This window comes from Protomyctophum bolini (assembly GCF_963924005.1).
Source record: "Protomyctophum bolini genome assembly, chromosome: 5".
In the NCBI taxonomy this organism is placed as follows: Eukaryota; Metazoa; Chordata; class Actinopteri; order Myctophiformes; family Myctophidae; genus Protomyctophum; species Protomyctophum bolini.
The window spans coordinates 18,656,370-18,681,862 of record NC_137866.1 but is presented as its reverse complement, the minus strand read 5'-3'; the positions used below and the strand labels follow the sequence as shown (position 1 = coordinate 18,681,862).

The window sequence follows — 25,493 nt, the reverse complement described above, 5'->3', positions numbered from 1 at the left end:
TACACAACCCAAACCTCAAAAAAAGTGGTCTTACCCTTTAAAGGCAATTTGATTATATGCTAATATCTTGAATGATTGGCCAATTGGGCCGCAAGCAATACTTGTGGTCAGGATGGCCGAGCGGTCTAAGGCGCCAGACTCAAGGATAATCCTTTCCCGGAATTGGGACTTCTGGTCTCCGAAGACTTTTTATACATGTAGGCTATGTATTGCCATGTTTTTTGTTCTTGCTTAATGTAAATCGCTCTGGATTAAGAGCGTCTGCAAAAAAATGTTTTGTAAGAATTCATGATGAGATGACCAGAATAAATCATAGCTTCAGTCATGATGAAGTTATGATTTGTTCTGGTCATGCAGTTTAATGCTTGTTTAAATGAGGATCACTGGTTTTGGCCTACTTTAATATCAGTTTGGGGTCTGCTAAGATGATTGAAACCAAAGAAAGCCTATAGCTTTGTTTCCATTGCGGTCCTTCATATCCATTGCAATTTATGGGAGCATTTACTTGAATGGTTTCCTCATTTCTCCCATAGAAAATTCTGGGTGATCTAACGTTTCCTTTTTCTACATTACATATAGGCTATAGTGTTTTATATTTGTTGATGATATTGTAGGCTATTTTGGTGTTAACTATGGAATCGAGCATTTCCAGTCAGTTAGTGTGTCGGGCATCATGACATCATGTGACATCATCAGGGATGGAGATGTGGAGACCCTGATGTCATAGTAAATGCAATCTGCTGTCGCAATTAAGTCCAGATCCCTGATGTCATCACTATTGGCCAGCAACTATACATCTGACCTCAAACCCATAGATCTCCATATATGGATATATTTCAGAACCTGTTCTGACATTCCATATGTTGATCCTCCCCCCAGTGCCCATGGCACCATACAAAAACTAGAGTACTCAACAGGCCTGAAAATGAAGGCTTGGCCCTACCTGGGCCCTCATCAAACCTTGTACACTCAGTTGCACCACTCAGTTCACACGGGTGTGATCTTTTCTCATTGTATGGATTTTGGCCAGGCCAGAAATGGATTTGGACAGGCGGACGCCTGCCATCGCCTTATTGTAGATACGCCTCTGGCGCCAGCGCTCGCCGCTTGCCCAGCAGTCTGCCGTCAACGAGGCGGATGCATCACCTTTAGGGCGAGGTCGCTTCTCGCCCTCAGGTGTACTGGTTTTTTATGTTGATTAATTGAATAGCCTATAGCCTACAGCCCTACATTACAGGACGGGAAACAAGTCCCCAGACCTTTTGTGTTATCTGAGTCTGACTGTAGGCTAGTATCTATACGTGCTGTTCACATTTCTATAAAGTACTCAATCAATCAAAAATGGAAGTGGTTTTGAATGATTTATTGATTGATTGATTACTTACTTAACAGTTTGCAAATAGTACAGTGTAAAACAGTAAAAGGATAACACAATAGGCCTAAGCCTTATTAAAAGGCTTGTTTCCATTGTGGTCATGCATAATTAAAGGAGAGAGAACAATCATTTTGGACACTATCAGCAGGTAGCCTCGGTAACCAGGCTTTATTTTCGTTCGGATTCGGCTCAAAAATGATTTTTTTTAAATGAATCATCACCAGGTTACAGGTCGCCGCCAATTGCGTAATCGCTATCGGAGTTGTTGCGTGACTGATTTCGGACAGATTTAGTGCTGTTTTGTTGGGCATTCATTTGTTTTGATGGTGAGTGAGTGCGAGTGACGCCCCCTCTTCGGTCGCTGCTATTTCCGCTTCCAGTTAGATATTTGTAGGCCTACTCAAACTTAAAGGACAACTTTAGTTTTTTTTCAACCAAGGTTCATGTTTTAGGTTGTTATTAGAGAAACTAAAAGGTGAGTGTTCATTTTCTTTCATTTGCTGCTTTCTTTCGTTTTAGGGATTTTAGCAGTTTTTGACAGGGGGGCGGGGGCATTCGAGCATGGGGCTAAATATGTATTTTTTAACACAATTTTATGGTGATTTCTTTTTTTATGGTTTACTATAGTCCTAATAAACGCCAGGAAATTACATCTGGCCACAAAAGATCACAGGATCTATTGAATGTGACAAACTTACATATTGAGCCTATACACACAGTATAAGCCTTCCCCCAGTAAGCTACCTTCACATTCAGTAGATCCTGTGATCTTCTTTGGCCAGATGTAATTTCCTGACGTTCATTAGGACTATAGTAAACCATAAAAAAAGAAATCACCATAAAATTGTGTTAAAAAATACATATTTAGACCCATGCTCGAATGCCCCCGCCCCCCTGTCAAAAACAGCTAAATTCCCTAAAACGAAAGAAAGCAGCAAATGAAAAAAGATTAACACTCATCTTTTACTTTATCTAATAACAAACTAAAACATGAACCTTGGTTGAAAAAAACTAAAGTTGTCCTTTAAGTAACAAGTTCAGAAAACAACTCAATAAACTAACCACAAACAAGGTCGTTCGGGTCCGTAGCACCCGGGCGCTTATTTGTCGCGATTAATTTGCATGAATGTAGCTGTTTGTGTTGTTACACTGACTGCACGCACACTGAGCGCTATACTAAGGGAAAGGGATGATGCGACGTGAATATTGTTCGAAATTAGGTCTAATTCTCTCCGCGAATAAATTAAGCAACCTGTATGAAAGAATGACCTGCGGCGCGCCCTGCGCTGTAGGCTATAGTGAAACTGCGAGTATCGGTTAGACGCCAAACAACTTTAAATAGCCTACACCGTCGGGATCGTATTTCATGTGCTTGTTTCCGATGACCCGACGTTTTCTACATAAGTTCTGTAGAGAACGGTGAGAATTGGTTCTTCTAAGTACTGGAACTGCGCTTCGTTTGTTTGAAGTGGTTATGTACAGTCTACGCACCATCAAGAAGAAACGTGAAAAACGTTGTCACGACGAATATGACGTCACGTTACATTCAACCAAATCTATAGGTGTTAACGTTACGGCGCACGGCTTTAATTGTCAAACGTGAGCTGTCCGCCATTTTAGTGCGGTTCTTTTACTACAACTGCTCTTGGAAATGGACGGACGGACTCCCATCCCCCACCACCACACAGAGCTTAAGTCACGTGTATAACAATAGTCTAACAACATTGTATTCCCTAGTCAAAAGTCCTATGGCCAGGGTTAACATTAGCCTACAGGCTGTTTTGGCGTTTTCAGTCAGACGGAATACCGCTGTAGTTATTTTGGTTAGGCTTATAATATGCCTGATCTACAAAGATCGCCGATCTGCTATTTTCGGCGAGCAACACCGCCGACGTACGACGATTTATAAATGAAACGGCTACCTTTGGCGCTACTATACGCCACAACCGCTACATCACCGTATACGTTGTTGAGTTTATACAAACTATTTTGTTTAGAGTTCTGTTCCGACATGTGAAACTTTTTTTGTCTTCTCGATCGAATGTTCGCAATGAGAATTATTTTAAGAAGGAGGGGGACCATCGGGCCTCGTGGTGTCGTGTTACAAGGCGCTGGACGACACGCCCGGCCGCACGCGACACTAACCATTGGCTAGAGTCTCGCGGGTCTACCGTGCTATTTGTAATGCCCCGCCCCTGACTGAGAAATGAGAATCAATGAAAGAAGAATGGAGAGGGTAAGACATGGGGCTGTTTTCCGAGCGATATTTTAAATTATTTTGATAATAAACGTGTCTAAATAAATAGGCCAATACGGATAGATAGTTGTTATGAGTAACTAATACATAATGTTGTTGCAGGTAGTTGACTTGATACGTTGTCGCCAATCGCGCGAATGCGCTTGTGCAATAACAATGTAGCAATCGACAATAAGTCGGCATTGTTTGAGTCTGCCTCTACTGTAGAGGGCGCCCAACGTTGCACGCGTTTACTAACATTGTTTGTTCTCATTGGTAAACATTGGTTAAACATTATCCATGAAGTGATTGTTGTGAACATTTGTAAGTTATCCTATGTAGGCTTAACTTGTTGCTGAGCGTATACATTTCCGTTGTAGTTGCACGGAAGCCACGGGTGATCATGTCTGTGAGCTTTTCAACCGGCTAGGCTGAACTATCCCGTACTTAATAGTTATTGCAAATGAATATAACGTAGCTCTGGTCCGTAGCAATTAGCAAGTCCTTCTAACGCTATGGACCAGAGCTAAACGTTATCTGTATGCTAGAGCCTAGAGAAATGTCTGCCCCAAATGTTGGGCAGTATTACTTAGTAATACCAACACATGCAACAATTGTATTGCAGTTTGTGTGTGTGTGTGTGTGTGTGTGTGTGTTTGTTTAAGTTTAAGTAAGACACTTTGACTAGATGATTGCTATGCTATTCCACACACACTGCTAACTACACACTAATTTCCACACACACATTAGACTGTGTTCAATTAATTTAGCCAGTTTCGGAACTTCATGGTATTAACTGGTCTATAGACTAGAGTGGATATGCAGGCACATTATTGGATACTGGAGTATAGGTGGACTCTAGACTGGATGGCACGGCACTGGTTAAAATGGAATGGAAACCAGGCTTTACACACACACACACACACACACACACACACACACACACACACACACACACACACGCACATATGCATGGCTTGCATGCACAGAATGAGACTCTGACTGGTTGAGAGACAGGTAGGCTACATCTGTCTGTCAGTGTGTCCTTTGATTGGAAAAGAGTGCAGCACTGATTTGCTGTAATGTAGTAACAATACGAACAGTAATACCACATTTATGTCAAGTGTATGAATGCAATGGCTGTGAACATAACTGTTGTGATTATTATTGTTTGACATGATTTCATTGTACCACAGTTCACGCAGGTGAAAACAGAGGATGGCGTGAAGGGAGAAAACAACACACCACCTCAGAAAGGATATTTGATCATATCCTCTGACGAGGAGGGAGCGGAGGTGGTGGAGGTGGTGGAGATGGAGACAGCAGAGCAGGTGACGCCAGCGACGGAGACGATGCACACGGAGGAGAGAACGGACAGTGAAGCAATGCAACTGGACGAGGAGGAGGAGGAGCAGGCGGGAAGTGCCTTACAACACGTACAATACAGCAGCAGTCTGAGCCGCTTCATATTGAAGTACTTTTCGAACTGTTCCGGCGCCTCTAGGGCCGGTGGGGTGATGGTTCCATCGTTCACGAGCATCATGGGCCCTCAGTACCCTGCGGACATCACCATGGCCTGCGAAAAGTCACCCTACAGCCTCTACATGTACAGAAAGGCAGACCTAGGGGAAGGGCAGACCACGACGGTCCTTATGATTGGCTACTTTGACGAAAGGACAGGGGTCAAGGTGTTGAGACTGCTGGACTCCCTTGACGAAGACGCAAACGCGAGTACCAACGCACATGCGAATAAGGCCAAGGGGGCGCATCCACTGATCCGAACTCTGAACAAGTTCCGTCTTTGTCTCTCCAACCTGGCTGTTTTCTACACTAACTCCCCAGACCCAGAGGACTCTCGTGAAGTCGTGGCCCAGCTGCGGTGCTCCAGCCCTAAGCTGGTGGTGCTCTGTGGTCTGCCGGACCTCGCAACGAGAGCCTGCCACTCGGGAGTCACAGCGTCCTTCAGCCACATCGCCAAGCTGATTGTCGACATCCATCGCCACTTCGCCTTGTGCAATCCCACCAACGACAACTTGAAAGAGATGTTGGTCAAATTAGCCAACACAGAGCCCCACAACCCCTCCATCCCCATCTCCTCTCAGTGTCTTTACTTACGCAGGGCTGCACACAAAATGTCCATCCATTGGAAGGACCTGGCAGAATACTTCCAGTACCTGGATTCATCAATGGACTCCCTGAAGATTGCTGCCCGAATGAGCAACCCCAGTTACAGGATAGGGCTTCTCTTTCTCTCCCGGATCCTGGAGCCACTATCTGATTTCCAGAAAGAGAGAACTGCGGATGCGGTCTGTGAACTCCGGCGGGCCTCTTACCTGGTGCGGATCTATGCCAGGCACCTTCTACAGGCCCCAGGGGTAGAGAACTTTATCCGCAGGCGTGACACCTCAATCCTCTTCTCCCAAAGCATGCTGCTCCCCTTGACCAAGGACAACTTCCTGCACTTTGCAAAAGACCTGACAGAGAATCTGGGAAAGAAGGCAGAGAAGGATTTCATGAATGCATCAATGACATTCTTCCAGGCTGTGTTGAAGACCTTAGCAGAGAGCATGCCAGAGCAACTGGGAGATGTGGCGCTGAGGAGCATTACCACTCTTGTCAAACCCACCATGGACAAAAAGGATGTAAGGCAACACTTTTGTCTTTCTAGTTTCTAGTTATATAGAGACAGTTACAGCATACCGTATATATTATATGGAATCGAACTGTAACTTATATGATTTGTTTCTGAAGTGATCAGATATCGCTGGGCCATTGCTTACAAAAAGGTAGCATATTGAAGGGAAAGTTGTGTCTTAACCCATTTTGAGATCAGATTAAAAAAATGTCTTCTACATCCTGACAGTTTTCTGAAAAAGCTATGTTTCTGTCAGTCGTTCTTTGATTATTCTAAAATAGCAGACCTACAAGCTCGTAGCGCGCCCCTCGGTGGCACGCTATGAGCTTGTAGATCTGCTATTTTTCAATATCTAAAGCATAACATAATGCTAATACCAAAAGGGGTTCCCACAAAATGGGTTAAATATTCAGCAATGGATGCTAGGAGTAGGAAGCAGATTCTCCTAATGTGACATCTCACCGTTTCCCCTGTAGTTTTACAAGATTTCCTCCATGATGTCAGACCTCTGTGTTAAGCTGGATATATGCGACTCCGCCCAGTCAATGATACTTGCCAAGGAGTACTGTAGCAGGTCACCCAGCACAGGAGGGCTTAATGCATGGTCAAAGGTAATGTGGTGATTATATACTGTATGTGTGTATGCGCGCGCACACACACACACACACACACACACACACACACACACACACACACACACACATTGCATGCTGTCTGGTATGATACATATTCTTCTCTTCATTGTGGGTGTAGGTGTTGAGGAAAACAAAGCAGGACTCTCCTCTGCGTAAGCTCTTCCTCATTCTTCTGGCCCTGCCTAGCTCTCTGCGGTGGAACCAGCTGCTCAGCGAGGTCTGTTACAAAAACAAACTCGGATCAGAATGTATTTTATTAAATGTATATATTATTTTATCTTTGACTTTTACATAATAACATTGTCAATGGTTTAAACGTTTTATCTTGAACCCGGGGACAATGCCGTCAACACAACTCTGCACTCATATGCATCTCTGTATGTATGTGTGTGTGTGTGTGTGTGTGTGTGTGTGTGTGTGTGTGTGTGTGTGTCTCTCTCTCTCCATCCTTTCTCACCTCCAGGCTTTCTCCTGTAGCTCAGGGACCAACCCTGACCCTGTTGGACCTGAACGCAGAGAGGAAAATAAGGAAGATGATGCAGACGGTGCGACAGATGACAGTGCGAATTGGGGAGATGGTGGTTCGACAGACGGGGGTGAGACTTGGTCGTCCCGGAAGAGACTCTCAGGGCCATTCCGGACCAGGCAGGAAAAAAAGACAGTGGACCTAAATATAGTATACCATTCAGCAGACTCCTCCGGTAACTGGTCTATATACCCTATTACTTTAGTAAATATAGTATACCATTCAGCAGACTCCTCCGGTAACTGGTCTATATACCCTATTACTTTAGTAAATATAGTATACCATTCAGCAGACTCCTCCGGTAACTGGTCTATATACCCTATTACTTTAGTAAATATAGTATACCATTCAGCAGACTCCTCCGGTAACTGGTCTATATACCCTATTACTTTAGTAAATATAGTATACCATTCAGCAGACTCCTCCGGTAACTGGTCTATATACCCTATTACTTTCCTGTCTCCTACTTTCTATTCCCTGTTCCCTATAGCCTAATCCAGGACCCCCAGGGTTCCTTAAGGGGTTGTAGATATACCTTTAAAGGTCAGTAACTATGAGAGCACACCTATTTGTACACTCTCAAAGTTATAGGGCCCATACAATTAAAAGGTTTGAGAACCACAGCCCTATACTTTCACCCTGGTATATTTACACTGCATTTTTAATGTAATGTTCATCAATATACACTGTCCCGACCAAATAAACGAATAAAGTAAAACTGTTGCCCGGCAGAAGAGCCCTATGGTTAGGCAGTATATTGATTGTAAGGACGACCATGAGGATTATTATTGACCACAGTATATGTTTTCTGGCAGATGTGGAAATCACAGGGTCGACTCCTTCCAGAATAAAAGCCATGACTAACAGTAAGAACACTCTACTTTCTAACTTTCTCACTTGCTTAACACATTTTGGGCGGGAACCCCTTTTGGTGTTTTAAACATTATGTTATAATTTAGCTATTGAAAAATAGATGGTGGCGCGCTACGAGCTTGTAGGTCTGCTATTTTTGAAAAGTCGTGAAAATGTGGCACAAATCTTTGAACATAATATGTTCAAAGATTTGTGCCACATTTTCACAAAACGTTGGCTCTGAAAGAATATATTATATTCTGAAAGAATATATTCTTTCAGACAAGCCAACGTTTTTAACTCAAATCTTTGCTTCTGAGAGGTCCCTGGAACAACATATTTTCAGATGGGGGTCGGCGGCCAATTAATTACATATATTTTTGGGGGTCCTTGACATGAAAATGTTTGAGAACCACTGACATAGAAACATGGGTTTTTCAGAAAACTGGGTAAATCTCTTTCTCACCAACTCTTACAATAACCTTGCTAAACAGACAAAACAGTCATGTAAAATGTGTTCACAGCTATAAAAAAAAGCCATAGGCACCGTTCAGGAGTCAAACTCCAGTTTCCGCAGTGGTGTGCAGTACTACTGTAGATGCACTCTTTTTTAAAATTGTTCTATTTCCATTTTTTTCAAAGCTTTTTTTTCTCTATCTCTCTTCCAGGTAACGGTTATATAGTGCTTGATAGTGATGGTGATGCTGATGATGAAGATGCAGTTGACCCATCGAAACACAATGTCGCTCCAACAAAGGTAAATCTACATCTGCTCACGAATGCGGTCATGACAACTGCAACGTATGACCTGTAAAACAGCCCTGGCTAGGCAAACACAGCCCGGTGGAGATATGTGCTCTGCCAAGTGTGTGTATTTGTCCACTTTTATCTTTCTGTGCACACCTACCCCCACCCACCGGATTGTTGTGTTCATATGAATACGTGTGTGTGTGTGTGTGTGTGTGTGTATTGAAGATTCTGACCTTCAAAGTACATAAATTTTGTTTTGATTGTATTGCTGTATTGTTGTATTGTTCTTTCTGCTTTGGCAATGTAAACGTATGTTTTCTCATGCCAATAAAGCCCCTTGAATTGAATTGAATTGTGTGTGTGTGTCCTAGTCCTCCACAGGTCCTCCACAGGTCCTCCGAGGTCCTCCAAAGGTCCTCCGAGGTCCTGCACAGGTCCTCCGAGCTGCCATCGGTCTCAAGTCTACCGTCTCTCGCGCATCTAAGTCAACCCAAGAGGGAAAGCCTAAGCAGCCCTCTTGTTATCAGGTATGGGAACTTTGACACGTTCAAGCTGCTGTTTATCTCATTTCACATTGATAGACCTCTGAGTAAAATGTAATTCATGGACAGACGAGAATGAGACACACTGACAACAAAGACAGTATGGTTGTGATGTTGCATTCATACGGGCAGATGCAAAGATAGCATGGCCCATAGCACTTGCACCCTACCCCCTTAGATAGCATTTCTGTAGACTTAGATAGCATTTGAAACAGACTTATAGCATGTTATGTAGACAGCACTAGAATTGCATTGTATATAGTCATAGCACGCCATAGTACATATGTATAGCATAGTAGTATATATGTATAGTTTATATGTATAGTTTCATTATATAGATATTCCACTGTTACTTTCTTAGCCTACGCATGTTTCATGATAAATGCATTTATGTGATGTATTCCCATGCTTTTGTTCTTGCTTAATGTAAGTCGCTCTGGATTAAGAGCGTCTGCTAAATGCCTAAATTGTAAATTGTAAAGATACAGTCTACCGTTCATTGTCAATGGAAGGACATTTGTATAGCTGCTGCAAATGATACAAAGCTACACATTCAAGCTGAGCTGCGTTCAACTTCCAGATGCAAAGCTACATGCTGGATTGTTGTTGTTTTTTCTCAATCTCACCCGCCGGCTGCCGATACACGGCACTACAGATTCACGTTTGATGACGTCAACGACCGTGTGAGCAACAGATATACAAAAGCGACAAAGCAACAAATATGATGTGATCTTTGCATCTTTGCATATTCCTCATGTGAACGCACCATTAGGGTTCACACGAATGAATGAATATATGTATAAAAGAGTTGCGTTTAAGTCCATACTAATTATCCATAATGTATACATTATAGTTAAGGGGTCAGGACAGATGGGACTTTCGGGGAGCGGTCAGACTAAATTATGGACCTAAATGTTTCTTCGGCTCAACTCTTCATATTGGTTCGGTCATATTCTTTTTACGTATTTGTGGAATGCGTCATGGTTCAAACGTTTTTTGGTACGGCAAAGAAGAAAAGTAAATTATGAAATTGATTTCTGTGGTTCATTTTATGAAACAAATACTGACCAATGGTCATTATTTATTGTTCATAATGGTCATAGGTGTGTGGGTCACTCCTGGAAAAGAATCTCTCATAAAGTGTGGGAACCCTGATTATTGTTGTCTTGTTCTTCGTCAGGATGGTTATGATCACTTGGAGCATGACCTGGTGTGGGGCTTCAAAGACAGCATCACTCTGTGGCCTGGACTGATCAAGGCCTGGGTGCCCCTACCTGCTGTACCAGGACAGAGGCTGGTGCAGTGGTACGGAAGCAGAATGTACACCAAGGTGAGAGCTGGAGGTTTTTCACACATTTCAACCACTTAAGCCCTATCACTCCCTACATTGTCATAAACGAAACAGTGGTTCTGCATACTGATGGTTTATCAAGCTCTCTAACAGCTCCAAAGACCCATCATTGAACTATATAAAACAAAGCATAAACAAACACTCATATTAACGTCAAACCATGAACACAAATATACAAATGTGAAACAAAAGAAAATACAAATTACAAACAAAACTTGCTGGCTACATATAGACTTAAAGGACCTATAACATAAAATTTAATTTCTTTTGTGTTTCTGGGGCTCCCATATGTGTTTTCTATCCCCACAAATAACCAATTTTGAACAATCAGGCTTTCATATCATATAGGTGCTTTAATGGAAATTGCTCTCAGGAACAGCTCAACTGATTTTGGTCTCATCGTGATGTCATCAATGTCACCCTACTTTGTATAATTCCTCCTTCTTTAGCCTTCAGTTCCAAATTTGCATTTCCACTTTGTTTACAATGTCCACCATTGTTGATTTTCCAAGCTGGCGTGTAATGGAAACAAGCCTGGTTTTATCTAGCATCAGTATTATAATGACTCAAATATTAAATAATCTGCATATCAGCACCCCCACCACCTCAGGACATTGTGGTACTGCATCTAAAACTGCTTTCAAAGTCCAGAAATAAATGACAAGTACTGGTTATATCAGAGTGGTGATTGAGGCTTCATAATATGAAAGAAATTCGAATATTAAAAAAAAAAATGTTTTATGTTATTTTATCCACTCACTAAATGTATTGAGTAACGAAATCTCCCATCTGCACGCACGCACACATGCACACACACGCGCGCCTCGTCACCTCCTCCCTCCTCTGCACGCATGCACACACGCACAGTCGCACACTACTAGTGTGTAGCTATCAGCGCGCTGCAACTAAGAAGAATCACTCACATGTTTTATTAGTACCGTCGGGTCTGTCGCAAATTGTGGACAGTTTGAAAATGCGGGTCCTACGTGCATTAAACCATTAACGTTGGTCCGGCTGGTTTCATTTTGTCCTACGCGATTACGTGAATCAGCATAGCTGCGCCTGCAGTAGGCTATTACCAAAACAAACACATGGTAGCCTACTTTTGTGTTGCACATGGAAAGCAACTGAAAACGACCATGGATATATTAAAGACAGTTCCCCTGTGCTGCTGTGCACAGCGGAGATAATGCAAAACTCCAGGTACGAACCAAAACACTGACTGTCTGAAGCTGATCATCCACGACTAACTATCTCCAGACTAGTCCTGCAGTCCCGCAATGAAGGAAAGACAATCTCGCCTCTCACTATAGTCCACTACAATGCCATTCTAGCCTTAAAACCTACATTTATGTGTTATTCAACAATTACTTTAGCGCAAAAATATAGGCTTCTCTATATATCTTCATTGCTATTTACTAATGATGGCCTGTTCATCGTGACAGCATTTTGTTTAGAAAAAAGAAAATGTCCTGTTCATGATTCCTGACTAGCCTACTCACTACTCAGACTATACTGTATCAGAAGTATACAACGTTCACTGTAAAATGCATTTGCACTATAGACAGACAACAATCTTACCGTGCTGAGTGCACTGTGCTCAATAAAACAACAGTTGAAAACCATTATTACATGGGCTGAAAGTACTGCTTTGTCGTTTGGAAGGGGGGCCCCTCTAGTGGACAGAACATGCATCGTCAATCTGTGTATTATTATAGGCTAAATATGAGCTAAAATAAACAATGTAAATATTCGAATATTTTCGAAAATTACAAATAATGAAGCAATGAAATTCGAATTGGATTATAGAGGTGAACTGACAGCCCTAAAAGGTTCCGGCACAATAAACATAATTACTACTTCCCGTAACTCAAATAACATGGGAAAGCCAAATTCAGGGCAAATAAATAATATAACAATAAAGAATACTGATATAACCAAAATTATCCCATTCTGGGCAGGAACCCCTTTTGGTGTTCTAACCCTCCTGGACGGGAACCCCTCTTGGGGTTCTGTACAGTATGTAGGCTACAGTATTCAAAAATGTAAACATTTTGATGCTGCTATCAAATATATAGATATTGGTTACCATCCGGCCACTCTACCCCAGACCACCGCCTGCCCATAGAGTGCAGACATGCAATGTACAGTGGCACCCTGGAGCGAGTGGAAATTCAGTGGCCCTCTCCATCATCAAAGTTGCCCACACACCCCTGCTCTAGAGGGATCTGTGTCAGGAGACCTTGTGAACACAATGCATAGTTGTGTCAGACTTCAAGACAAACTTGATTGATTACGTGATTAATTAGAGCCAATTGGAATGTTTAGCAAAAGCAGTTTGCAGTCTATTTACGTCACTGTCTCGTTTCAGCAACTCAGTGCTGCCTCTCTGAGGCCCTTCACCGCCTTCACTGAGTGCTTCAACGTCAAATACTTTGAAAACCAGCCCAAGTACAAAGAAGCTATACACGTGTCACTGCAGGTGTGTATTATAGCCATTGCACGTATGTATTATAATCGCTGTATGTGTGTGTAGATTTGTAGCATTTGATTGCATATAACATAGATGGAATATATAAGACGTGTACATCTAATCTCTGTGTGTGTGTGTGTGTGTGTGTGTGTGTGTGTGTGTGTGTGTTGCTGTCAGTTCATGGCTTATCGCTGCAAGAAGCCGTTTGCAGCTACTGATGGCGAAAACCTGGCAGATCACCTGAAGCTCTTGTTGGAGTGGGCCTTCAACAACTTCGATGACGAACAGGAAAAAAACACAGATGATGGTAGATTGGATTTCCATTAACCTATGATTATTCTATAACCTAATCTGTTATAGTATATTGTTACAGTGAGCTAAGCATGAAAATAGATTAATAAAAAAGATAAAATAAAAACTTGTGTGCGGGTGTGCGGAACTTAAAGCATAATTAAATATTTGCTTAAAAAAAGGGGGAAAATGATGGGCGTATTCATCCCTCAGTGAACTCATCTGTATTTGTTCTTTATCACCCCCCCCCCAGGTGTGGCCAACAAAAACATGCGGCCGAATCCCCCAAAATGTCTTGTCAATGAGTCCTCCTCCAACAATCACCCATCCCACACCAGCACTGACTGGAAGAACAAGGACAAGGAAAGAATCATCAGAGGACTAAAGGAAGTGTCAGTCTGCCTGACAAAACTGTCCATCATTCCAGACACGTTATCCCGCGGGCCGGAGGAGAGCATGGAGACGGGGAGGAAAAGAGAAACGGGAGGAACGGGGCGCGGGGGAGAAGGCAGCGAGGTAGACGTCGACGTAACGGAAGATTCACAGTCGGAGGAAGACGGCAAAATAAAGAAAGTTCCAAGTTCGGGTAAAAAGATATCTCGGGTGGATTCAGAGTCGGAGGAAGACGACAAAATAAAGAAAGTCTTGAGTTTTGGGAGAAAGATGTTCCGAGGAGAAAGCAAGAGGACCAGGAGCAGAGCGCGGACGACGGGCCTCAGGACAGCGTCGGGGTGGAAGAAACCACGGAAGCAGAGCCCCTCGTCCTCGAACGAGGAGGAGGACGCGTCTCCGGACTGGAGACCGAAAAGCAAGATGTCGTGGAAAAGCAAGGGGAAGGGGGGCGCTCTTAGCTCCCGGTTCTACAATGATCGGGATGAAAACTGGAAGAAATCCTACAGCTACCAAGTGTACAAGACGGCCGACACGTCCAGCGGCGACTATGTACAGCCTGACCAGATACGCAGAGGTGTGTGTTCATGTTCACTCCAAGTTGTGTCAGGTACCCTTGGGCAGTCACCAAGTCGTCATAATAATAATAATAATAAAACTCATAGATAAAATTGATTATAGAGGGTATGCGCATGCATAAAGTGACTTGGCAAAGTGAGTTTAATGCCGTTTAAAGTTGTTTAATGCAATTAGGATGTATGGGCTGTCAAGGCCAGAATAGTAGTTTTGCAGTTGCGGTTCCACGTTCATCCCCCGGGTCACAGACATTATTCTCTATGGAGAATAACATTAGGTCATCTTAATATATAGTCTCATATAAGCATTGTGGTCCAAAAATAAGCGAAACGGTCTCTGCGATATTGTCTGAAGGTGGCCCCCGGGTGAGCCTTAACCGGCCACGCATGTCGGACTAACGTAGGCCCCTCCCCCCCCGGGAGGTGGCTTTGTATCGGTTACGATAGTCAGGCACTTATATTGATCTGTTTCTGATGAAAGGTTTACTGATTACATTAGCGTTTTCTCGCCGTCAGTTCATGCTTCATATCCGTATGAGTCAAACCGCCGGGATCATTTGTTTATTTTTGGAACACAGTTCTTATTTGACGTGATATAAAACAATTCAGAATGGTGGAAAAAAACACGACCCATGGCGGTAGCATGTGTGAAGTCAGACTTCGGTGCTCTATAGGCCTTCTCCCCCCCCCCCCCCCCCCCCTCTCCTTCACTTTCCCTCCCCTCCCTCGCTGTCTGTCTCTCTCTCTCTCTGTGACCCTCTGTCTCTCTCTCGCCGCTGAGTGAGCTCTGGTCTGCCCCCCCCCCCCTCCCCCTAGCATTATAATTTAAATGTAGTAGATACATAAAATGAATCCAACTATGTTCTTTCTTCTTCCAGCGACCACTATTCGCAGGATCATGGAGATAAACCTGGACATCGAAGGTGTGAGCAAAACAAATATCATGAATGGACTATTGTTGTGATGTTGTAAAGAGTTATTGTATTGCCACTGCAGGCTTATAGAAACCACCTTCTATGTTCCACTATAATTTTTGTCAGGAACAGGAAAATAGAATGTGTTCCAATGCATCCTATATGTACAAACACTTTTCAGAATATACTGTTTAGTAGTGTTACATGATGAAACCTTTGACTCATTGACTCATTCACACTCCTCCCACAGAATACTGTCTGTGTTGTGGAACTACAGACGTGGACATACCCCATCCTCTGTTTAAGGGCGGCCTCTGTCGGGCGTGCAAAGTAAGGACATCTCTCCTGATAAAAGTCAGACAATAATTGTAACTATGCGGTCAACACTGTATTGATGACACTTAAAGTATTTTACTGAGCATTCAAAATGTTATATGCTGTATATGTTATGGTATATAGCCCGAAGAGGGCAAGAAGCATCATGCCTGCTATCATGTCAATTGAAATGTATTATGAATACTTGGGGGAACTGAGTCAAAGCAGCCCTTTGGTTTTTTTATACACATTTCTTTCCCATGCCAATCCTCTAAAAGTGAGTCCTATTCCTTCACTGTGTGTCCACCAGGATAACTTCTCAGAGACTACGCATTGTTACGATGTTGATGGTTACCAGTCATACTGCACCATCTGCTGCTATGGAAAGGAGGTCTTACTGTGTGGCCACGACAGCTGTTACAGGTCTGTCTGTTTGTCTGTTTGTATTTCTCTCTCTCTCTTTGGGCCTGTTAGTCTAGTCTTTCTCTTTGTCTGCTTTCTTTCGCCCTGTCTGTCCCCTCTCCTCCGATTGAATGATTAAAAACTAATGAACCTCCTCTCTCCAGGTCCTACTGCGAAGACTGTCTGAACATCCTGGTGGGTCCGGGATCGTACGCTTCGGTCCAGGCCAAAGAGCCATGGCACTGCTTCTTCTGCGAGGAACATCTCAGAGCCCACGGCGCCCTGGTCCCCAGGGAGGACTGGAGTGTACGGTTTCAGGCCCTCTTTGCCAACAAGAGCGCCATGGAGTTTGTACGTAACCAGCTGCTTGTGATGTATATAATTTAAGGGCACTGCATGCGTTATGTGCCATACTGGTGAAATTCCTCACTGTCAGGTGAGCGTTAACCCCATGTGTATCAGGGGCCCCCCTGATGTGATGTCTACAGCCTCCTTAACCTCATGAACTATTATTACTAGTTACTATTACTACTACTAGTATTATTATTATTATTATTGAAATGTCCGGTAGTGGCGGACTGAACTGAAATGAACCGGGCCTTCTATACCGTCCAGGATGGTCATGGAACGGCCGTGCGCACGCACACACGCACGCACGCACACACATTGTACACATTGTGTACCCATTGTGTACACGTTACGCCGTCACAACAGCGTAACAATGTTATAATACTGGTAGTCTGGAACAATAACAGACTGTACGGTATATTCCGAAATGCTTTACCTCAACCTGAAGAGGAGGTTATGTTCGAGCTGAAACACTAAACATGTTGTTATTGTTTGCCCTCTGTCCACTATAGGAGCCTCATCGGATGTACCCATCCATCCCGGCCAACCTCCGCAGACCCATCAGAGTTCTGTCTCTGTTTGACGGCATATCAACAGGTACAGATACAATTCAAGACTAAATCCGTTCAAGGAAGGAACAGTAGTGCAATTACGGTTAACCCATTTTGGGGCGGGAACCCCTTTTTGGCGTTAGCATTATGCTATGCTTTAGCTATTGTGAAATTGCAGATCTACAAGCTCATAGGGTTAAAAGGCTGCTCAGCGGCCCCGCGGTGCATGGCTCAGACGAAGCAGTGATCTTTGTGGAGGGCCGCTGAGGAGCAACGATGTGTGTGGTGTATGTCTAACCTGTTCGCTGTGTCTCTGTGTACATGTGTGTGGTGTATGTCTAACCTGTTCGCTGTGTCTCTGTGTACATGTACAACGATGTGTGTGGTGTATGTCTAACCTGTTTGCTGTGTCTCTGTGTACATGTGTGTGGTGTATGTCTAACCTGTTCGCTGTGTCTCTGTGTACATGTACAACGATGTGTGTGGTCAGGTGTATGTCTAACCTGTTCGCTGTGTCTCTGTGTACATGCGTTACGCATCCAGGGATCGTAGTGCTAAACGCGCTTGGAATCAAGGTGGAGCTGTACGTGGCTTCAGAGATCGACGAGGACTGCCTTGCAGTATCAGAAGTCAACCATGGGGCGAAGATCAGACACGTGGACGATGTCAGATACCTAACCAAGGAAAATGTACGTGAACTAACTACAGGTTTTTTACCAGCTCAGTGTGGTTAGAGTGTGTCCGTGCTTAGAGTGGGAGGATGGGGGTTAAATCCTCGGCTGTGTCAAATCAAAGACTATAAAAATGGTACCCGGTATCATCATTCATCAAGGGTTGGAATCGGGGTACGTCCTCCTATGCCCAGTCCTCGGCCACTTGCTCACTTACACTCGGTCACTCCAGCTCCAGCATGGTGATGGTGAAAATGGTGACCTGCCGAAATATGTGACCATCTTGTGGACCAACTTACATGGAGGTGTTTAAATACGTGGCCTAAATACTACTAGATTGAACACTGCTAACAAATCAAACCGCATTGATTTACGTTCGGACACTGACATTATGTGATATCTACACACGATTGTCACATATATGTCAGCAGGTCACTAATTTCATCGTAACACCAACATGCTGGCGTGACCGAGTGTGAGTGGGCGAGTGGCAGATATTTGAGGTATTGGAATTCAGCTATAGGTTTGCTTAAAGCTGGTTCCAACTTCCACCTGGACATTCTACAGTTCTACTGTGTTTAGCCGAATGCAGATCAAGCTAACCCATCTTCTTATCCCTTATCCAGCTTAAAGAATGGGGTCCATTTGATTTGCTGATAGGTGGCAGTCCATGCAATGACCTCTCCATCGTCAACCCAATAAGAAAGGGCCTCTATGGTATGTACATGTACAGTAAATTATCCGTCTTTGTTTGTTATTGCAATACTTCATCTAAAGTAGCTACAGTACACAATAGGTGTAGTTCAGTTCAGTTGATTTATTTCCAGCTCTTTTGGACAACAAGGTATGTGCGTTTGTTCATTGGTGCAGTTTGGTCAAGACATAATCAGAAAAAAGGAAAAGGACAGTCCAAGGCACAAGTTGTCAAGTCCATTAGACATGATAGACTAGAGAGTCCAAGATACTGGAAAAGGGAACAGGGAGATGGCAGATGGGCAATGCTTACCGGGCCCTACCCCTGGCTAATTTAGCAAAGAATATAAATAAATAAGGATTACAGTAGTGTGTACGTATCACAACGTTATGTTGTTGTAATTATTTAATCTCATCTACAGAGGGCTCACCCTCCCCAATAGAGTTCTACAGGGATGGTAGTCCCACATAGCCGACTGATACCTCTGGGGAAATCTAAATGTGCTCGAACAGTGAGAATGATAATGGCCGCTAAACAATCACACGCCCAATGCTTTGAAAAGCAAATTCAAATCACTGTCCCAATATGAATGACCTGACCGCCCTAAAGTATTTGCATTGGTTCTGCAATGCAGTTATTGTCTTACATTTATGAATAGTTCCCACACAGTTTTTAGCCAAGACATTGAATCTAGTACTTATCTGTAGGTGAAGATCTCTGATCGTCTGGCTTCGCGAGACTACTTTTAAGACCCAGAAGTTACCTCTGCCACGGGTTCCCCCTTCCAACTGCATATTTGCAATGGAATTTGGATTTAATTTAATTAAATTAGTAAAATGAGCTCTATAGTAAACAATGGCTTATGTTATGATTGATGATATTTTTGTATTTGCCACAGATCAACACGCATTTTATGATTTCTTCTCTCCAATGTAGATATTGTTGTGCCGATTCCCCTGAACAATTAATTGTATAATCAATGTATACTGGTGTAACTTTCTTTCGTGTGGTGTAATTTCCAACCGTGTCCTGCAGAGGGCTCTGGGAGGCTGTTCTTTGAGTACTACCGCATCCTCAACCAGTTGAAGCCTAAAGAAGGAGACCCCAGGCCATTCTTCTGGCTGTTCGAAAATGTTGTCTTCATGAACTTGCACGACAAACACAACATCTCCCGCTACCTAGAGGTTTGCTTCTCTTCTCTTCTCTTCTCTTCTCTTCTCTTCTCTTCTCTTCTCTTCTCTTCTCTTCTCTTCTCTTCTCTTCTCTTCTCTTCTCTTCTCTTCTCTTCTCTTCTCTTCTCTTCTCCTCTCCTCTCCTCTCCTCTCCTCTCCTCTCCTCTCCTCTCCTCTCCTCTCCTCTCCTCTCCTCTCTTCTCTATATAACCACCTCTTTGTTTCACTGCTCTCTTCTGCTGTGATTTACTATACTCAATCCCACTCCACTCTAACTTCATATTTATGCAACAAGTACACCATGCTCCTCCAAATCACAATATAACCTTTTAACCAGCTAGGATATAGAGTAAGGGGCTAATTAAATAATTGGAAATATATTCATGCCCTATTTGAAACATGTATGTGACTCATCTGCATCTGATTGGTTGACAGTGTGACCCAGTGGTGGTGGATGCTGTTAAAGTCAGTCCTGCCGCCAGGAAGCGTTACTTCTGGGGGAACATCCCAGGCATGAACAGGTACAGTCTGAACAAAAGTGGTTACAATTGTACACTCTCAGAGTTACAGGTGGATAAATAAATTGTACTAGTGTAGGCTTGTTGCGGGTTACTGAAAATGTGTGAATGTGCTTTAAATGTAGTACTATCATTAACCCATTTTGACCTGGGAACGATTCTACAAATCCTTCAAAATCCTGACAGTTTCCTGAAAAACCCTCATGTTTCTACATGTCAGTAGTTTTCAAACATTTTCATGTCAAGAACCCCAAATTAAGATTATATGTAATTGGCCGCCGACCCTCATCTGAAAATATGTTATTCCAGGGACCCCATCAGTAGCAAAGATTTGAGTTAAAAACTTTGGCTCTGAAAGATTATATATTCAAAGATTTGCGCCGCATTTTCACGATTTTTTTAAAATAGCAGATCTACAAGCTCGAGTGCCGCGCTACGAGCTTGTGGATCTGCTACAGTTTGTTTAACTGACGCGGACATCATATTCTAATCATTCTGATGATAGGTTCAAACATAGCAAAGCAATATGTTAACACAGGTGTGGTATCTCTATTCATGTACAACATGGTTTAGTAAAGGCTGGTGACTGGCTCTGCACTACCTACAAGTGAGTAATTAAGCCTTGCCGAGCACTGTTTGTACCTATATGAGCTTCTCTTGGTTTCTTGATTCTTACAGGCCCATGACAGCCGCTCCAAATGACAAGGTGAACCTACAGGACTGTTTGGAGATGAACAGAAAGGCCAAGGTCAGTCACTCTACTTTCAATACCATTCGTTTCTGTTCTCACCTCGACTTGAGTCGCCATGTCGTTGGAAACCTTGTATGTCTAAAAATGTTACTTTTCAGGGAAAATATCCTGTGTTCCAATGGATCCAATGTAGTTATTGTAGATGGTATCAGTATGCGCCTGCATGAAGTGAGTGGCAAAGTGAGTGGTAAAATGAGTTTAATAGCGAGAATAGCAGACCTACAAGCTCACAACGCATTGCATCGCAATGCATTGTAAGCTTATAGATCAGATATTTTCAATATCTTTGTGCGACACTCATTTTGTAAAACATAAAACGATAAAATATTGAGAAACAAGGTTTTTGCCCGACAGGGATGATATATTTCCAAATGATTGTGTAATGTGTTGTGTGTAATCACAGTCAAATATTTAATGTTGAGTTTACATTACAAATGGAACCACATGGTACTGAGGATTCACTGTGTACATTAAATTAATGTTTCCTTTTCCTTTATGTTGCTTTTCCCAGTTCAACAAGATCCGCACCATCACCTCCAATCCCAACTCTCTGAAGCAGGGAGCAGGTGCTCAGTTCCCTGTCATCGACAACGGCAAGGAAGACATTTTCTGGAGCACCGAAATAGAGCTGTAAGGATAAGTCAACTCTACATATTTTTGCTGCTGTCGGGCTGAAACCTTGTATCTGCATTGCCTGCTTTTAGCTTGAAGTATCTATTTACCAGCCTACTGCCAGTGAGTGGTACCTGCGATCCCCCCCCCCCACACACACACACACTAGCTATATAGAGACATACATTTCCTATTTATCCACATGCACATATAGGAACCTGAATATGGAATATATATGCAGCATGGGCTATATTCTGCATATACTTGCCATTATTACTATTTGGCATAATATGTTGATATATTTAAAATAAAACCATAGCACCACCATTAGCCTTTTCATGTCACGCACCCCCCTAGAAGGCGCTCGCGCACCACAAGGGGTGCACGCACCACAGTTTGGGAACCACTGCTCTATGCCATATTATAGAGTATACATTAAGTATTACGGTAGTTAGAAGTAGAAGCCGTCAAGTAGAGTCTATGGTATGACGTGTCGCTCGTCGAAAATAGCCAATCTACACACTCAAAACAAGTCACGCTGTGAGCTACATCATTGTCCAACGAAGACTTAACCGATACCTCTCCCTCTCTCTTCCCCTCCAATTCTCTGCAGGATCTTCGGCTTCCCCAAGCACTACACAGACGTGAGGAACATGGCACGGCAACAGAGACAGAAGGTGCTGGGCAGGTCCTGGAGCGTTGCCGCCGTACGCCACCTCCTCGCTCCGTTGAAGGACTACTTTGAATGGGAGGAGCTTCCTATGACCACGACGACCACCGCCATCTCAACCTCCACCGCTGCTGCCTCCTCGTCCTACTCTTCATCTTCCACCGGCTCATCCTCTCCTGCCTCGCCGGACTCTGGAGTGCAGGCCAAGTAACTAAAGCAAGAAGATGTTTGTTCTGCTTTTTTGTTTGTTTTATTTCCGTGGGTGAAATGTACGCTGCTCCGATCCTGCCAACTTTCTATCCATTCAGACCCACCTATTCATACAGTATATCTTGTTATCTTTCTATTATTCTTCACAAGGTTGATTGAGCCATTATGAAATTCAACCCATTTAGACAACGTGTGCTGTAGTGATGCGCTGACACCAGTATCTGGTTTGCATCATGAGCCTGGGGCATTGTCGTCCACTCTGTCCCTTCTTTTTCCAACACGGCCTTAGATTCTTTTCACATAACCTTCCTTCCATCCATTGTTTCTCAGGGAAATCATTGTAATGTGTTGCATATAGGAGCAAACATGTTTGAGTAATAGACTGAAACCTAAATTAATTAGGTTAATGTGTCCTGGTTGTCCTTTTTGACAATGACATTTTAGGAACATGTTAAAGGACCCATTTCCACTTTGTTTACAATGTCCACCATTGTTGATTTCCCAAGCTGGCATGGAATGGAAACAAGCCTGGTTTTTATCTAGCATCAGTATTATAATGGACATTGTGGTATTGCAGCTAAAACTGCTTTCAAAGTCCATAATGAAATGACAAGGACTGGTTATATCAGAGTGGTGGTGATTGAGGCTCAAACCATTAGAAATAAGTTTGAGGGACATAGACAATATGATAATTAAATATTAAAATGTTATTTGCGCTTTAATGAACTGTTATGTTGGATATTGTTATTTTGGTGCTAGCTGATATGTGTGTCTCTCTGAGAAAGAGAGAACATTGTACTGTGATGACACAAAGACCTCCCAATCTCTAGTGTCTTTTCTAAACAATGAGAGAGTAGAGACCCTCTGAGAATCTGAAAGGTCACCGGTTTGCCTCCCCGGCCTGCCTAGTATAAAGTGTCCCAGTATATGTAGGCGGGTAAGAATATGGTTTGACCCCAAAATTTTTGCAACAAAAGGTTTCTCAACTTTTTTGTAGTAGTATTAGGCGTCCATAATAACATACTAAAAGTTTACCAAAGTTTGACCACCCGAAAGGTGTTATTTTCAAGATGGCCGCCGCCAGTTCTTAAAATACCATTACTCCTCCATTATTCATCCTTTTATTTTGGTGTCTTAAGGCCTATTCATAGTCTGGATTTTCGGTGGTAAGGTGACCACCGCTCCGGTGGTGAGCTGACCACCGGAGCTGAAATAACGTTGAGCGGTGGTGAGTAAAAACAGAGAGAAGGGCTGGAGCGGTGGCGGTGGTTTGCTCTTCACCGCGGCTCGTGACGTCATGTTGTAGTTCGGTGGTCACCCCACCACCGTAAATCCAGACTATGTATGAGCCTTAACCCTATGTTTTGGTTATCTAGGAATCCAATTAGCATATATAAATTATATATTAAAGCAATTGTTTATAAGGTTATAACAGTGTAATAGGACATTTCCCTTTTCTATAATGCCGTACTGCTGTATAGGTGAATTCATCACCTATCCACAATTCACATCCTGTTGAAGCTTTCAGGAGATTTATTTTGATACCATAACAATAAGGAATATATTCATTATTACTGGGTGGTACCGTCATGTGACATTTGTAAAAGCATGGCTGCCAAGTGATAGACTACATGGGAATATTACACAAATCATGGAAAACATTTACAGAGAAATGTCTGCACTATTTTGTTTGTAAAGGGGTCTGGCAATAATAATAATACAAATAAGTCCCTATATGGTAGTGGTTCCCAAACTGTGGGCCGGGACAAACATTGTGAAAATAGGCAATCTATAAAAGCTCACAACGCTGAGTGTCTTTGCACCAAACACACTAAGTGTCAGTAGAACCAAATGGCCACTTGTCTGGTCTATGGGGAAGATGGACTCCTCAGTGGGGATACAGTGGAGAGAAATGGCCCCTCATGGGCCTAGTAGAGACTAGAGAGTCAGTACAGAGCTATCACACATGTATATTGGTATATAGGCAGGTGGTGGAGTGTCGCACGGATATAGGGTTCAATTATGCTTGTCACAGACATCTTCTTATTCCCGAGACTGTAGTAGTTGTGTGTGTACAATTAATTTCACATTTACTTTGTGTTTGGTACTGCTGACAATAACCTTGAGCCCTGGGCTCCAGTCTTGGTCTCCCCATAGAATCCCCCATAGAATCCCAATCTAACGTTGTGTCCCTGCTGCTATCCAACAAACAAGCATTGCTTTCTGCATATAGACCTAATGGTCAGACTGCATGTTTCCAATGCATGTCTTCTTAAGTCATGTGGCAGCCAAGACTATGGACTTTAATGTTTGTTTAGGGTACTAAACTACATGGTATTAAATTACAATGTAGGACGACATGTGGCCGATATAAATACAGTGGGCGCCCCTCATTTCGTGATTTTTGCATTTTTGTACTAGCTGTTCTAGAGAGGGGAGAGGACATTCTGCGACATAATGATCAGTCACTGGGGCCCCCAGTAATATGAATGGTCAGCCACCAACCAGACGCCGACTCTCCTGTGAGCCAGTCCGACATAGGGACACCCCTGTCTGAAATATCTCTCAAGCTCTCAAGTGCCCCATAGCTTTAAGGGACATGTATGAGCGACCTCGGACATGCAGAGAGGAGAAGACCATGAGGGTCTTCTTAACTTTGCTCTGCTGTGCTCCAAGTCCCCAGGGAGAAATCCAGTGACCCCCACTCCCCATACTCCCCTGTACCCACCGGACCCCGCTTTACCTTCTCACCCAACCCCACCTATCATACGCCCCTCTGCACCCGGTAGACTTAGGTTCTGACTACTCTGCACTAAGAGTAAATAGAGCGTCGCAGTCCCGCCCCCTCGAGAGACCCGGAGAAGAAATCACTGTTCATTTTCCTCGTAGACTTTTCAAAAAGTATTTATTTAAAGACGTTTACGCCGCGGACAAAGCCAACTCTTGTTGTGACAAATCATGACAATAAACACAATGTTTTGGGCCAAACAAAGAATTAGAAAGTAGAAAGAAACGGCAGGTTACAACACTTTTT

General features: G+C 43.2%; 1 protein-coding gene across 1 annotated transcript; it reads left to right on the top strand.

Annotated features, from left to right (window-relative positions):
* Window positions 1-3,602: 3,602 nt before the first annotated feature.
* LOC308314985 (uncharacterized protein) lies at window positions 3,603-23,899 on the top strand (the record flags this gene model as incomplete). The annotated part of the gene is made up of 24 exons (XM_080762809.1): window positions 3,603-3,611; window positions 4,808-6,253; window positions 6,723-6,857; window positions 7,000-7,098; window positions 7,345-7,582; window positions 8,223-8,273; window positions 8,928-9,016; window positions 9,381-9,536; window positions 10,732-10,881; window positions 13,274-13,384; window positions 13,553-13,682; window positions 13,920-14,633; window positions 15,510-15,554; window positions 15,796-15,875; window positions 16,171-16,283; window positions 16,427-16,613; window positions 17,123-17,207; window positions 17,705-17,850; window positions 18,459-18,549; window positions 19,562-19,710; window positions 20,134-20,219; window positions 20,895-20,964; window positions 21,479-21,597; window positions 22,193-23,899. 24 exons carry the CDS (start codon window positions 3,603-3,605, stop codon window positions 22,458-22,460), a joined length of 4,767 nt encoding a protein of 1,588 aa, XP_080618935.1. The 3' UTR covers window positions 22,461-23,899.
* Window positions 23,900-25,493: the final 1,594 nt, after the last annotated feature.